The sequence below is a fragment of the Gigantopelta aegis genome, chromosome 9, assembly GCF_016097555.1.
Source record: "Gigantopelta aegis isolate Gae_Host chromosome 9, Gae_host_genome, whole genome shotgun sequence".
NCBI lineage: Eukaryota > Metazoa > Mollusca > Gastropoda > Neomphalida > Peltospiridae > Gigantopelta > Gigantopelta aegis.
The window spans coordinates 37,645,836-37,663,386 of NC_054707.1; the positions used below are offsets into that span (position 1 = coordinate 37,645,836).

Here is a 17,551-nt window from a genome sequence, read left to right on the forward strand (position 1 = left end):
TAAGTACTGTTTGAAATCCGGTACACATAGATAAACCCAAATTGTTATAGCTACGAATAATTGCAGCAAAACGATGATCCTGAAAAGAAATCAACAAAAACGAAAAAAAAATTGGTATAGTTAATACGTCACTTACGCTTACAACCTATGCTTGTCCATGTGGCGTCTACACCACAGGTGATGGTTGTAACATCATTCTCAGCTACAAACCCTGATGTACATTCAAACCTTACAGTAGCTCCGTACACTGTGGAAACTGTTGATCGGACAAATTTTTCATTACTATTTGCAAAGACAGGAGGACTGGGACAGTCTGGTCCTGAAAGTATAAAGTAAAATAGATGCATGCATCATACATTTGTAAAAGTGGTATATGCAATATGTTGTTTGTTGTGGTAACGACGGCTAATTCCTCCCACTCAAACTTCACACACACACACACACACACACACACACACACACACACACACACACACACACACACACACACACACGCACATCAACCCAATCACCAACGAAGCTACCCACGATTGATATTACTGAATCTTATATTAATTTTTGAATGCATTTCGTCCACTGTAATTTTAGAGAGCTGGACGATTCGTCCACGGTACCTATTCAAACGGTACTTCAAACAATTTTGTCATTTTATCCTAACTGAGTCCAAAGCCAATCATCAATACTTTTTATCGTATTATTTAAAACAAAAACATCAACACCATTTGAGTCAATTCAATTCAATAATTTATTTCTCTATATGAATCATATAGAAGACAATATATATAGTGAAACACCTCTAAATCCGACATCTATGGGACCAAGTAAAATGTCTGGTTTTCAGAGGTGTCCAGTTTTCAGGGGTCTGCATTTATGTAACCACCTTCCGTTCTCCATTAAATAGGTACACCAGTTCGTTCAGCTTACCAAACTTGTATGCGTTTATAAACCACCGTTTATTTCTTCTAATGTTCTTTTAAAAGTCTGGCTTATAAACCTCACGTTTCTTAATGATGTCTCCAACTGTTGATTTTCCCATACTAATCTTTTCACTCAAAGATCTTAAGTTGGTTTAGGTATACTTTCGAAACTTAATTATTTTAAATTTATTATAGAGTGATAGTTCAAAACGGCGAGATTTAGCTGGACGTTCGGTCATGTTGAAAATCGATATGAAAATAAAATGTTACTAACATCTGTTCGACCATGCAAAGCCAATTTTACTTTTGCTTACTCATTATTTCACTAAATAAATATTTTTAAAAGAACAACAAATTCATACAATAGAAAGACAGTGAATTACAACACAACGTTACAACACAACGCATGTTTTAATTAAATATCAAAGCTGGCGATGGGTCGTTTAATTATTTATGACCATTTTGCCAACCTTGCCTACTTAGCGACGTGTAACGGTGATTACACTGATAACAGCGAACATGAGCATACGCATATTACGTGTTCGAAGACAGGTAATCCTGTCGGAGTGATATTAGGAGCACCACATTGATTGGGTTTGGTTTGATCGTCCGGTTTTCAGGGGGAAGATTTACACTAAATTGACACATTGGGACTATATTGTTTGTCCAGTGCTTACAGGGGTTTCTGGCTTAGAGGGATACAATTTAGTGTTAAAAGTTGCGTAAATTACGGGACCGTGGTCCGGTGTTGAGGGGTTTCACTATATATATATATTGAATTTTGAATACACATGGACAATGTTTTGAATAAAAATTATCAACAAACAAGTATATACATTCCAAATTCGTTAGAGTTAAGCGTAAAATGTAAATACAGTGTGTACAGAATGAATTCTTGTAATTTTCCAATTGCACTGTTAAACTAAATCTATTCCAAAGATGGAACAGTTGTCTACTGTCCATACTGTACTCCGGAACCAGATCACCTGCGTGTATTCCAGCACTTTCGACACTTAATATAGGGTTTCTGCATCCTAAATCTTTTAATATGAAATACATATTGTTTCTTACACACCCGTTGGTGAGAACATCATGCGTTATTTTTTATAACAGATGGGTTGTTTAATGAAAAATTCAATGAAAAATAACACGATGGAAATAGATTACACTTTGACATATAGTTAACCTGGCAATCATGTGTTTGTGACGCGTAAGGTAGCTACAAGTGCAATGGCTGTAAATACCTTTTAGTCGAAAAATATGTTAAAAATTGCTTAAGACCTGGTTTTTGAGGATATGTAAGAAATATAATAATATATGAGTGGCCGTTAGATACCATTTATCTCACAACTCGTCGTTTAAAAACGTGTCAATTGTCCAGAGAAAGAATCAGTCGCATTGGTCGTGGCTGAATTGTCTCCATTGGACAAACAAATTGTGCAGGGGACGAATCAGTCGCATCCCTTTGCACATGGACTATGTGTGTAGTTGTAACAAATAAGTATAGTCAGAACAAACAAGTATATAAAATATCTCTCTAGTACTATTTATCGAAATCACCCAATGTTTGACATGCACTATCCGATGATTAATAAATCAATGTGATCTAGTGTTGTTGTTAAACAAAACAAACACACTTTGTTTTGGTTCTGGCGAATTTGGTACCAGTGGGAAGAGAAACCCATTGAATCGTATTAAACAGAAAACACTACGTCTGTGCTGGCGTAAGTTACCGAACTGGGAAGAGAGTACATAGAACATAATGCTATATTGTTTTTGTGACAACACCAGACTGGTCATAGCCAGTTCAGTGGTTATTTTCTTGTTGTTGTTTTTGTTTTTTGTTTTTGTGGGGTGGGGTTTTTTTTGTGTTTTTTTTTTTTTTGGGGGGGGGGGGGGGGGGGCTTAGATGGTCGATGAACCACGTGATGTCACTGAATGTCTGTAACATTATAATCCCCAAGAATGTTGCCTTTTATTTGTCAGGTATCTACATTTTTGTTAACGAAACAGCATAGTGTTTCTTTTATGTATCAATAAGTAGATTACTAATCAGTTGAACAAGTGTCACTAAGGCTGTTTGTATTTTTATTATGACTTTTGTTTTTGTTTATTGTTTTTCTACCAATATATCAAAAATGGCAACCAGTTGTTGGGTGGTGTACACAAGATAGACGTTCTTGGAGCACGTGAACAATGGGTTTGTTTAGGGTTTTTTAAATAAAGTTTCGGCAGAAAGATTACATGACAAAATCTGGATATTTAACTGATATGTTTTAACGTAAATATATTTAGCTCATTTTATAATTAACATAAACATACTAGGAAAGAACAAATAAATTTGATATTTAAAGTACTAATAATGATGTGTTAGACATATCTTACGTTTACAAACTATACTTGTCCAGGTGGCGCTAGCTTGGCAGGTGATCGTTTCAAGATCATTTTCAGGTACAAACCCTGTCTGACATTCATAATGCAAAGACGTTCCCTGTGATTTAGAGGCGGTTGACACATCAAATAGTTGATTACTGTTTGGTACGGCAGGAGGTCTTGGGCAGTCTGGAAGACAAAACACAATGACAGACATGATGCAAACTGTAGATCTTCATGAACGGGATAAAACAATAGGTTTTTTTTTTATAGTAGACCAAAGAAATTAGTTATGTTGTGGTAGTGATGATATTACAAGTAATGGTTTTAGTAAATATAGCAGTAGTTAATATTACTCGTTAATAGTAGTGATTATAGTGGCTATGACAGTGATTTGCAAGTGACGTAGTAGTAGAAATGGTAATAGTATGCTAACGAGAATTATTGTAGTAGTAGTAGTAGTAGTAGTAGTAGTAGTAGTAGTAGTAGTAGTAGTAGTAGTAGTAGAAGTAGTAGTAGTAGTGATGTCATGGGGTGTTGTGCTTGTAGTGATATTGGCAGCAATGCTTGTTCCATTTTCGTAGATTAGCTACTCGTGGGACCAGCTTCTCAATCGAGCACCCCAGGTAGTCACAGGTGTGTTCTAGTGGGATAAAATGTGTACCAATGACGTATCAGCGGTTAGTCATGATGGCTTTCTGTTGGAGCTAACATGTTACCTGTACTGTTCGACGGGTTCGATAGCCAGAGGGTGATTACCAACATGTGGTGCAAGAATTGAATCCAGTATTTGACACTTATCTCTGTCATTCGACATATTCCTACGAAAATGGTAACTGTATAGAGGAATATATATATATATATATATATATATATATATATATATATATATATATATATATATATATATATATATATATGACATGGTCAATGATGAAATGCTAAAATATGATCATCAAGTCTTATGTTTGCTACTCACTAACTTTTTAACAATGTCCCTTAACAATTAAGGAATACTTAAGGAAATTGGGAATAATTATCTAAAATCGAATATTTATTTTCAAAAAGGAGCATCAGCAGTTGTGAAATTTAATAGAGGTATAAACATGTTCAGTTATTAACGTCATTATTTCAATCTAGATTATATAATTGTTGTGATTCCATAAACGTCTTTAACCAATAATCAAGCAGGTTTCAAGCCATACTTTAGGACAACTGATCACTTGTACACAATCAAAACATGAATAATATATATATATATATATATATATATATATATATATATATATATATATATATATATATATATATATATATATATATATGTATATATATGCTAATATTTTAAAGTCCTCTCTCCTGCGGCTGTTTTGTGAATATTACTAAAGCATTTGATACAGTTTTGAGAGAAGCATTTGTTCACCCGATTGGTGATGTGGGTATAGAAGGAAAGCTTTTTAATAATATTAAATGTATGTACTCCACAAATCAACTTTATAATGTTTACAAACAATTTATTATGGGAGTGGAAGCTATTCTTTCTAAGGGAGTGAAGCAAGAAGACGAATTAAGCCCTCTGCTTGTTAATACATTTTTTAAATAAATGATATAAATCAAATTATGGCAAACATCTTAAACTTGACAATGGCAGCTATATGGAAATTCAAAATGCCACCACGGTAACCATTTGACAAATAGTGTTTCTCCTCGTCTACATACAAATGCAACTTTTGTGTTCATTAGTACATTTTTAGGTCAAATAATTACAATATTGCAATACTAATAACAAACTAATGAAATAAATGAACATGCCAACTGTAAATTGTAATGCATAATGGCATATTGGGCATCTACTTCATCTGTAATAGTATGCACATTGCCGCAGTCCTCATCAACACTCATTACATCTACTAAAATCTATCTGAACACTTACTGACACCACAATTGCATCTGATCAGTTCTACCACAGATTCTGGTGTAGCTTACACCTACAACAGCAGTCACAAATATACCAACCCCCTTGACCCAACCAAGTTTGCATGGATCAAGAATGTCCAGATGTAGCATGACATCTTGAGCTCAGAAATGTGCTTGCAGATGTGCTCTTTGGATGTGCTGTTTTCATACCCCAGAGGTAGATGGCAGTGTTTCCACACTTTGGTATGGTGATGGTTTCTTGAACTTTTCATCTTAGAGTAGCTGCATTAGTTGTAGAAATGACCCTTGTGCTTGGATCCATGCAGTAAAATCTTCAAATGTTTCGCTGACCTCTTTGTATGGTTCATCACCGATTCGAACATGACTTTGGTGTTACTTATATATGGAGCTTTCGTGAATACAAAGAATTCTCTTTACTGATGTCCACCATCACCAATTGTCCTGTTGTGTCATATTCAGTTACAGCATGAACATCTAGTAATCCGAGTCTATCTCTGGATACAGTTCATCATACAATGTTTGCAGGTTGATCTGGTTGTGTTTTACAAATAATTATTTGTGTATTCTAATGCTGATAAAAACCCAACAGTCTGTGTCTTTGATGTAGAAATCCATCTTATTGCCTGGCCCGGTTACTTCAAAAGTATGAGGAATCATGTGTCATTGTCACATCATGGCCTGCAATAGTTTTCGATATCGTAGCGCTCAGATAGCTTCGAAAATCTGTAGTCTGGTTAGTGGAAATATCTGATATCATCTTTCATACATATTATGGTGTTCAAAAATTATTCTTACACCCATGTAACTATCTAATAGTGAATCAAAGCATGCAGGTAATGCTTCTGTTCTCTGACAAGATATATAGTAGACTTAGGTCTTATCCTGAGAAGATCACACACACTGATCCCACTAATTATCGGTACAGACGTAAGTCGCAACCAGATCAACATGCAACTAATTGATGATGAACTAGGTTCAGAAAGAAAATCAACATTACCAGGGTTGCATGTAGTAAATGGATGTGACGCAACAGGACAAATTGATGGTATATGCAAACAAATGTTATTGAATGTATTCGGGAAAGCTCCACTGGCTATATCTGAAGCTCTTAGCCAGCTTGGATTACTGATGAATCATACAAAGAGGTCAGTACTCCATGCTACTAAGCTCAAGGGTAATTTGCATAATTGATGCAGCTATTCTGAGAGGATAGGAGTTCAAGACACCATCACCAAACCAATGTGTGGAAACACTGCCCAATAACTAATAACAGCATACCCAAAGAGCATATCTCCAAGCAAATATCCTAGCTTAGGATTCCATGCTACATTCAGTGATCTAGACCCATGGCTGGATCAAGGTGAATATATTTGTAAATGTGGTTGAAGGTGCAAGCTGCATCAGAGGCTGCGATAGAACTGATCAGATGCAACTGTGGTATCAGTAAGTGTTCAGGTAGATGAACCTGTAAGGAATACAACCTGCAATGTACAGAATTCTACCAGTGGTGATGGTTGCTGCAATACACCTACCATTACAGACGAGGTTGATGCCTAATCAGGGGCCACAATGGAAAATAATTAATTTTAGTCAATTTTCAGATACATGTATGTCGAATATTTCTTTAGAAATTATTAAAAAGTGGCTAATTTAAACAACATTCAATTAGCCAGATACTAAATGGGTGAGCCCTGCTAATTTGTTACTGTGAATTACAGTTTACAATTGGTCTGTTCCTCTATTTCATTATTTTTAAATCTAGAACATGAACGTCATTAATAATGCAATATTTTAATTATTTCACATAAAATGCATGTGGACTAGGAGGAAAAGTATTTGCCAAATGATAAAATTGGTGACCATTTTTAAATCTCCATATCTCCATTTTGAATTTTAACATGGTTCCATGACTGGAGGATGGTTATAAAAATGTTACCATTTAATTCATTGATACTAAAAATGTACTGACAAAAATAATTGAGTTTCTGCCTTAATCGGAAGTTACGATATACGAAAAATACATTAACATGGTGGCCATTTTGAATTTCAAGATGGCTGCCACGATTGGATGACTATAAAAATGTCATCATTAACTTCATGGCTACATAAATGTACATATAGACTAAAATATTGTGTTTCTATGTTAACCGAGAGTTGAGATATATGGACAAAATATATTAAAATGGTGGCCATTTTGAATTTCAAGATGGATGCTTAGGTCAGACAATAATTTTTGTATTCACAACTTCATTCACTGAGCACATGAATGTAAACAGATACCTAAATTGTTGTTGTTAGTCAACTGTGAGTAAATATATATATATATATATATATATATATATATATATATATATATATATATATATATATATATATATACGAATATTTAATTGACGGCCATTTTGAATTTCAAGATGGCTGTTATGCCCAAATGACTAAATAAAATGTTATCAGCGAGTTCATTGCCCTCAAAAATATAAATAGGCACAAGAATTGTGTTTCTGTGTTAACTGGCAGTCAAAATATGTGCAAAATATCCCAAAATGATGGCCATATTGAATTTAAGATGGCCGCTATGATCAAATGACTGGGGAAAAAAATGCTACCAATGGATTTATAACTTTGGATAGTCTTAAGAATAAAAAGAAATACATTATACTGACTTGAGCCAAAACCCCTCAAAACTTCCTGGACTACTAACGTCATAGCAAAAATGACGGTTAAAAATCGACGTCATACCGCGGGAAAAAAAAAAAAATCGACACACGCGCTGACAAGATGTCAGAAATGTATTTTGTTTGGCCTAAAATAGATTTTTGTTTGGATGAAAAAAGTACTTCTAAAATATTTAAAATAGATATCAGGAATGTATGGACAATTTAATAATATTTCTTGTAAACTTGAAACTGGACATAATCCTGTAGTTGCAGCAATATGTCTTAACACACTCATAAATGAAATAACTTTCGAGTTGTGATAGAGAAGTTAATACCACAAGTCTTGTGATTGGTGATAAATGTGAGTGTGTTGGTAGTAAAAAAAACAATATATTAAATTTTATTTCATCTAGTAGCACTGTGTCATGTAACCTTGTGCTTGAAAAATGTATGGAGTACCTGTAAAAAAGGGTACTCAAATTTTGTGCAGAACTAGGGTAATCATAGACGCTACCTATTATATCTGAAATGAGCAGCTTTACTAAAAAAAATCTGTTTCACTTTAAGTGTGAAAAGTGGTCGTATTTATATCCTTGGTGTTTATATCGATTGATGCACTGCAGGTAGAGGTTAGTATTGTTGTCTACTGGATTTGTTTTGGTAGTATACACCCTGAACAACTTCCGTGTGATAGGGTTCTGTTAACTATATGAATGTTTGTGTAAATCATTGTTTGGCGATCATTTGAAGCTAAACAAAACCATAAACATTAATATTAAGTGCAACAAAAGTACATTTTATGACAAAAACAAACCAATACTATAAAAAATTTTTTTAGAAAATCAGATACAACGTTGGCAATATGTAGCAACCTGTATAACAGTTATTTTACAAGAGGTACATATTTACATTTGCTACCCACAAAAAGTAAACCTACAATTTCAAAACTAAGAACAAGCTCAGAAATTTTAAATATTGAAAAGGGAAGTTATAAAAAAAACCAAAATTCCAAGAGAAGAAAGATACTGCCCCATTTTGTCCATTAAAAACATTTTGATTTGTTTATGTATTATTTTATTGCAAATGACATGCAGAATGTAAGGGAATCTGTTTATAAAACGTGTCATTACTAGTGATTTTTGATAAAATATCATCTATGATTGGTTTATTTAATTTAGTGGCCACACTGGTTCTGCTTGCGTTATATCATATATATCTCTGCTTTATGTCTGTCTGTCCTTTATGGTGTGGTATTTAGCTCAGTCGGTAGAGCGCTCAACGGAGGTGCTTGGGTAGCAGGATCGAACCTCCTCGGTTGAATTGGCTTTCATTTAGGGTTTTTTTCCATTCCAACCAGTGTCCCACGACTGATATACCAGAGGCCGTGGTATATACTGTTTCATCTGTTGGAAAGTGCATATAAAATATTCATTGCTCCTTTGGCGGTTGGAGTAGCCCATGGATTGGTGGCAGCGGGTTTCCTCTCTCGTTATCTTTGTTGTCCTTATTCATATGTCTAATACAATATAAATAAAATATTAAAAATTTTAAATAAGAAAAGTAAACAAACCGAATTGCACACATTGTAACATGTGTAACACAATACCCTCACATTAACGAAACAGATAGCTAACTAATTTCTCCTGACATTAAAGGAACGACGATGGCCAGCGGAAGTCAGTCCAGAAATCTCCGAACTAATTCTCCTGACATTAAAGGAACAGCGATGGGCCAGCGGTGGTCAGTCTATAAGTCATATATGAACTTTGTGGACGGTGCGAGATGACCGCGTACGACTGTGTTGACGGACAGATCCGGCCTCAAACGACCAATGTCGCTGCATGACCTGCATACCGTCCTCGTGCCAGTAGTGTTTAAAAGAAGAGCCAGCAACCTCTATCGACAGTCTTTTCTCGACCACGAAAAGCTCCGGCCAACGGCAATCCAAGAATCAACTACTTTGTTGACCCAGCCGGTCGTTATACTTTCTGACGAAAGTAAAACTGAAACATCCGACAATCACGTGAGGCAGATGCAGTTCCTGTGAACATTTTATCCCGAACCACGATCATCCTATCAGTTGACTCTGTGACGAGAACCCAGAGAAGAACTGAACTATACCTTGTGAAATGTGTGAAATGTGTAACTTATAACCAATTAAAATCTTCCTTAAACTTGATCGATCTTCCGAGTTTATCAACCGTTTTACGAGTGTTTCACAACGCGCGCTCGTACAGCGACGACTATAAAAGAGTACTACCACTATACGAATCATCAGAGTGTCACTAACCATACGACTGGTAGTGGCACACATGGTAGAAGATGTAAGTCATTACTTATTCTTCTGCAGTAAATATAAAAAATAATAGAATTAAATTAATAAATATTTTGATAAACATAATATTCCATTTACTCCAAATAATTTATTCAATCCAAATAAACAATTAAAACCTACTATAGACATATTGCTAATGGTTTACGTGTTGGAGACATATAAATATTTAAATTTAATTTAAGGTATTTATAAATATTCATTTATTATTAATTAACTATTGAGTTAATGATTAATGTAAATTAATAATTTTATATTAAATTTTGTATTAGTTGTTGCCGAAAACGTAGTTCCATTGCACAACTACCGAAAGGGGCAGTGCTGTGCGGTGGCTGCGGTTGCAGTAATATTAAATTAATATTAATAATAATAGTAATAATATTTCTTTTCATCCGATTACTCGCCTCGGCGGCCTGACTACCAGTGTGTTAAATAATATATGTTGATCAATTTAATTAATTAAATTATTTCATGTATTAAAATAGTATATAATTAATTAATTTGTAATAATTTTATTATATATATATATATATATATATATATATATATATATATATATATATATATATATATATATATATATATATATATATATATATATATATATATATATATATATATATATATATATATATATATATATATATATATATATATATATATGTTTAATAAGATATTAAATTAATTAATTTGATTTAATAATTTTTATTTCTTTTTTATAAAGACAGTTGATATAATTTTGTTATCTTTCTTTTATAGCTGGTTTGCAGTAGCTTCAATCCACAGCGCATATCGATCGATATTTCGAGTGTACACCTCGCCTCGCTGGCTCTGACGTCAGAGGTCAGAGCTGGATCATGGTTTGGTGTACACACACTGCACTTATCAATCGGTTGCACGACGTTTCTTTTGAATAGTAAAATCTTTCCTAATTAATGGCTTAGTTTGATCGCCTGGCTACTACTGTGCTTAATAATACATTAATCATTAATATATTTGGGTTTGTATAAATTTATTTTATTTTAATTATTTAAATTTAATTTTAAATTAATTAATTAATTAATTCGATTTAGCTTTGATTTTTTTTCTGTTTAAATAATATATCAATTTAATTTAAATTATATATTTGATTTTTGATTTTTGGTTTAATTTATTATAGTTTTATTTTGTTTTATAATCTGTACACAGTGTCCCCAACTGATATTTTGAGTGAATACCTCAGAGCGAGGTCAAGGCCTGTTGACAACACACTGTATGTATCGACCGGTTGTGCGATGCTTGTCAACTGTTTAGTTTTAACCATAACATTTTTAGTATTTAAGATATCTGTGTAATTTTGTCTATATATTTATTTATGCCACAGTCGGTTATGCGAAAATTTGTTTGGTGACCGGCTGTTGGCTTCATTTAGGGAATTAACTTGTTTATATATTTACCGTTAAGATATATTAAGATATGTTATATTTATACAATTAATTTTATATTTTATATTTATTTTTAGGTTTGTTTATATATGTTATGTGTTGTCGTATGCTGGTGTATGTTTATTGCTCGAATATTTTTTTTCGGGGGTGGGGTGGGGGGGCTTATCTGGCAGTAATCCCCTCCCCCTTCGGGAGGTTGTATTTATGTATATATGTATGTGTATGTGTGTATGTATGTATATTGAGGGCAATATCATGTTTATGGACCGAAGAAATTGATATTGACCGAGGCCAACGGCCTAGGTGAATATCAATTTTTTCGGTCTATAAAACATCATATTTCCCGAAATGTGGTCAATAATTGATTTATTACACGTCATCCATAAGACTCGTACATTCCTGCTTTGTATATCAGAATCGAAATATGCCAATGCTTATAATTTCCCACAGTGTGTTAACACTGATGGGATTTAGTGACGTCACATAATCCTATGACATTGTATGACACCAGAGGAATGCAGAACTAAACTGTTGAAACATTACGAAGACAAAAAATCAAATTCGAGACATTATAACCAGCAAGAGTGCCAAAATCATATTAATAGCAAAATAAAACACAAAATGTGATAAATCTGAACATTCATTTATACTGAACAGTTACCGATTACCTTCAAATGCATTTTTTATTTTTAACACAAAATCCAAAGAGTGCCGATTCCAACTGCATTTTGATGTATCATGTACGCTTCTAAATTTGTGATATATTCCATACACAATTTGACGATTACTGACCTTGTTTTTGTCGTATTTGCAGAATTAAACTCGTTATTACATAATGAAAATATATCTGTATTCTTATTGGTCGAAAACCAGTCACATGACCATCCATAAATTGTGGTATTGCCCTGAGATAGTCTTACCGGTCCATCAAAAGTGATATTGCCCTGGGAGATTTAACCAATGAAAATGAAGATGAGACAAAATTCTATCCAATTAATGAGTAGGTAACGTAATGCAACGTCAACTGCTAATAACGCTAATGTAAACAAGCACAAACTTGTGACAAATCGCTTTGCTGTCCTTCATCAAAAATATAACATCTTTAGTCATACTGAGTTTAATTCTGCAAACACGACAAAAACAAGGTCAGTAATCGTTAAATTGTGTATGGAATGTCTCGCAGATTTAGAAACGTACATGATACATCAAAATGCAGTTGGAATCGGCACTCTCAGGATTTTATGTTGCCAAAAAAAAAAATGCATTTGGAGGTAAACGGTAACTGTTCAGTATAAATGTATGTTAAGATTTATCACATTTTGTGTTTTATTTTGCTTTTAATATGATTTGATATGAAGGACAGCAAAGCGGTTTGTCACAAGTTTGTGCTTGTTTACATCAGAATTAGCAGTTGACGTTGTATTACGTTACCTACTCGTTTATAGGATAGAATTTTGTCTCATCTTTATTTTCATTAGTAAGGACAATATCACTTTTGATGGACCGGTGAGACCATCTCAGGGCAATATCACTATTTATGGATGGTCATGTGACTGGTTTTTAACCAATAAGAATACAGATATATTTTCATTATGTAATAAATATATATATATATATATATGTGCATGTATGTGTATGTGTATGTGTATGTGTATGTATATATGTATATGTATATATATATATATATATATATATATATATATATATATATATATATATATATGTGTGTGTGTGTGTGTGTGTGTGTGTGTGTGTGTGTGTGTGTGTGTGTTATGTTTGTTGTATGTAAGTGTGTGAGCGTAGGTGTATTGGGTGGGGGAGGGGCTTATCTGGCAGTAATCCCCTCCATCTTCCGGATAATTGCATGTTATAAATATATGTGTCTTTTAATTTTGGTTTGGTATTTTATCCATATTTTAATCATTAATTTATATTTTTAATAATAAAAAAAAAAAAAAAACTAATGTAATTTAACAGGGCAGGCGTCTGGTCTGTGCCTTTAGTAGTGACTTGGTTAATATTACCTCATCTACTGCCCTAGATTTTATAGATTAAAGTGATGGCAGCGTCTTCTGAATGACTTAAATGAGTTATTTTAGAGGACAATTGAGAGGTCGCCTGTTTTTTTGTGGATCGGCCGGGTACATCTCTCTCCTACCGGTGGCTCGATTACAAAACTTTCGAACATCTTCCTCCTTCCCACTAAATTAACCATCGCTGGATTTTTTGTGTTACTCTCACAGTGACGCCGGTTTAGGAAGTTCTGCTAACTTCTTAAACAACCACTAGGCTACCAGGATTGGACTGAACTGCATTTGGACACGGTGGGGGTGGGGGGATGGGATGCCGGGAGTTAGGGCATTCTTTGGGGCCATAGGCGTAGGCGGTTTGGCCTTAGATTTTGTGTAGGGGCGGACTCCCCTCCCTCCCGACCCTCACCTGGTCACACCAATCTTTAGAATATGATTGGCAACCCCTTTTCCAAAATTAATTTTAAAAATATTTTTTCTTTTTTGTATACTTCTGCCAACTTTATAGCCTTTCCTTCTAACCTCCCATTAATTTTAGACCAGCCCATCTAAATTTGCGCCGAAATTATATTATATTAATGATTTATATAGGTTAAGAATGTTAATATTTCTCTGAGGGCGAAGGCAACATTTATTAACCCCAATTTTCCCCCTTTTCTATACTTTTGGTGTTAATATTCAAAATTTCAAAATTGACCGTATTTGTTATGTTATCCCTGTCCCGAGTCAGATCCCCGATCCTATCGGAGGCCGGACTCGGAATAGGCGTGTTCGAAACCCTAGTGGTATATGGACACGTTAAACCAGTATCTAAGCTAAGCTGTCTTTATAAACAATTCTTGGGTCATAAAACCCCCAAAATAACCATTAATATAAACTTTTGAAAACTGTCAATTGTGGTGATTCATGTGCCCGTAAATCATGTTTCTAATTAAAACAATACCATCACCACCACTTCGAAAAGTTCTAAGAACTCGTACAAATAATAATAATAATAATAATAATAATAATAAAAGCAAAAACAAAAATTATTATTATTATTATTATTATTATTTTTATTTTTATTTTTTAAATTATTATTATTATCATTATTATAAAGCAAATTTATCGTTCACAATAGACTATTTTCCAATACAATCGCCAGGAAAACATGTCCTAGGCTTACTCATTTAAAATCTCCTAGGATGGTTCCTCGGACCCCCCCCCCCCCCCCCCCCCCCCCCGACACACACCACCATCACTACCATCCACACACAGAGAGACGCACGCACGCACGCACGCACGCACGGACGCGAATTCTCGTACAAAGCCTTTTGTGTCTTGCATATTACAAGAAGATAACTCTCCTATACATTGGGTTAGGGACCAGCCCATATATTTTGCAATCATTGCACAGTTAAGACGTATATATATCAAATCATATTATTAGAAACGCCATTCTGCATATATGCTGACTCAAGTTCTAACAGTTAAAATATATATTCAAACCCTTGAAAAACGTTTGTTTTAATGTGTATACTGTGGAATAATTGTTATTAGTAGATAGTCATGTTTAATCTGTGCACCCAGTCTTTATCGTGCTTACTTCGATTCTGAATTGATGCCTTCATATTACAATCTCTTTTTGGGGTATTTTTCGTATGTATGCCTCTAAACAACCATTGTTTGGCAAATAAAAACTTGAACTCAATGGTTGTAATAGTAGTGCACAGTTTTGACGATGAATCTAATAAACTAGTTAGTCCTTTTCTCGCATTCACCTTATACTCTCCCAAAGATGGAAAGTGTCTGTATACTCGCCTTCACTCATTTTCCTGTTAGTGTGTCATGCTATGTTGCTTGCTTTTAAAATATGGAATTGCTCACCTTATTTGACATGTTTCTATGGAATTACTATTGGAGAGCAATGGCGTGTTGCCTTCATTTAAAGATATATAACGAATTTGCATTCAAAGTGAAAGTATTATTAAAAGGATAAACCTTCGGTGCAGGACATCTGAGTCCATGTACCGTCCACTTGACACCTGACTTTCCCCTGTGCCGTATACCCAGCATTGCACTTGTACTCCAGAATCGACTCTGCGGTGTTAGGGGGAGAGTTCACGTCAAACTGAGGTTTAGAGTTTGGTACTGACGGCGGGACAGGACACACTGAAAGAAAATGAAACAATAATTATACGGGCTTTGTTTTTGTGTTGCGTTTGTTTTATAGCATGCTTATTTGGTTTCCTTTCTTGTCATTTGTTCTCCTTTAACAATAACAATAAAACGTCCAAAAGTCTAATTACTTACAGTTAGCATATTCAAAATTATATTACTCTTGGATAAAACTCAAACAAACATAAACTTAAAACCATCATACTTTGTTTGGAGGTTCAATTGTCATATGTTACATTATTACATATTAATTGATCAAAAATATGTTTATAACTCAAGAATATCAAAATTGTGATGTGTTGCCACTATGGGCAAATAGTGGTTTCTTACAGAATCCTTGACTACAAATGTCAAGTATATAGAACATATTCATCAAATGCTGAATCTGTTAAAATAACAACCATTCCTTTGTTACTACAGACATACAATTCAAATGAAACTTTTTGACGTTACTCTCATTGGGTTTTGCAATTATATAAATTTGTATAGAAATTATTTAGATTCAAGGTATAATGTTTATGTTTTACAAGACACATTTTAAATATAATTCATTATTTCAGTACTTTTAAATTATCTCCGATGAACCTGCCTTTAAAATGTAATGGATTGGATTGGCTGACATTTTTTAAGCATGACACCCGACCAAGTTAGTGAAGTGTTTAGCTTTTCGCCATTAAAGGAATGCTCGCGCCATGCTTTTGGACTGGCATGCATATTCAACGATATATAATACACAGTATTGCTTAATATCAATAAGTATAATCATATAGTTAATTAATAAAATGGTTAAATGTGACGACTCTTATATATAACGGGTGCAACCATTTTGTACCATCCCAGTGAATACGCCCACATGTCCTCATATGCCGGAAAATACGGCCTGAGCATAATAAATTCTTGCCTTGCCTTGTCTTCTCTTGTTACGTAATACTTAACGTGTTACGTCAGGAATTAGTCTTAGAACTGAAGAAACACAACGCACCTGATTTTTGCGGAAGCATCGCAATGTTCTATAATAATATCCATCCCAGTAAGCCAGCAATGGGTATATATTATTTTTTAATAGAAAATAACCCATCATTGTCAAAGTGTCGAAATAACTGTATTATGTTTTGTCCATAAATTAACCCACATACTGAAATAACAATCGGACTGTTTTCTTAGTTAATTTTTGTCTTTTCTTTCCGTGGCCTGTACCTGTGGTTCCAATTGGCAGGTGTATATTTAGCCGGTCCCCAGTCAATGTGTCTAGACAAACTAAAAATAGGTGCCTCTTTTATTAAAATCACAGGGTATTGTGTGCTACACGCGCGAACACCCCTAAAATCGTCATGGACATTATCAGCCGTCCTGCTATATTACTGTAAATAATTCCGAAAAACACTTGATTAAGTAGACTTTCCCATTTAAAATCACAAAACTGACGAATTACGTAGTCCCAAACAAAAGAAAAATGATCACTTGGGTATCGTGAGTGGTCGTTTTTGCTCCAACGTACCCTACCAATAGACCTAATAATATGCATTTTTTTCTTTGGATTTTTTAAGAGAGAAAAACACTATAACTCCATTTCGTTCTATTGATGCAAACTGAAATACATTTAGTTAAATAGTTTATTATACTATCAAGTTATTTATGTTGCGTTACAAGTCAGGTTGATGAAAGCGAAGCGCCTTGTCGTAAATTAGAGCGTTTGTTTACACTTTGCATACAGGAGGTGGTC

At 34.1% G+C, this 17,551-nt stretch overlaps 1 protein-coding gene across 1 annotated transcript in view; it reads right to left on the minus strand.

The window, feature by feature from the left end:
• Positions 1 to 117: 117 nt before the first annotated feature.
• Positions 118 to 17,551, minus strand: part of LOC121381561 (complement component receptor 1-like protein) — a 17,880-nt gene continuing 446 nt past the window's right edge. Inside the window, exons 2-4 of the mRNA XM_041510892.1 lie at positions 15,652 to 15,822; positions 3,303 to 3,479; positions 118 to 319 (exon numbers count right to left, since the gene is read on the minus strand). Coding sequence (XP_041366826.1) covers positions 129 to 319; positions 3,303 to 3,479; positions 15,652 to 15,822 — 539 coding nt within the window. The 3' untranslated portion in view covers positions 118 to 128. The remainder of the gene's footprint in view (positions 320 to 3,302; positions 3,480 to 15,651; positions 15,823 to 17,551) is intronic.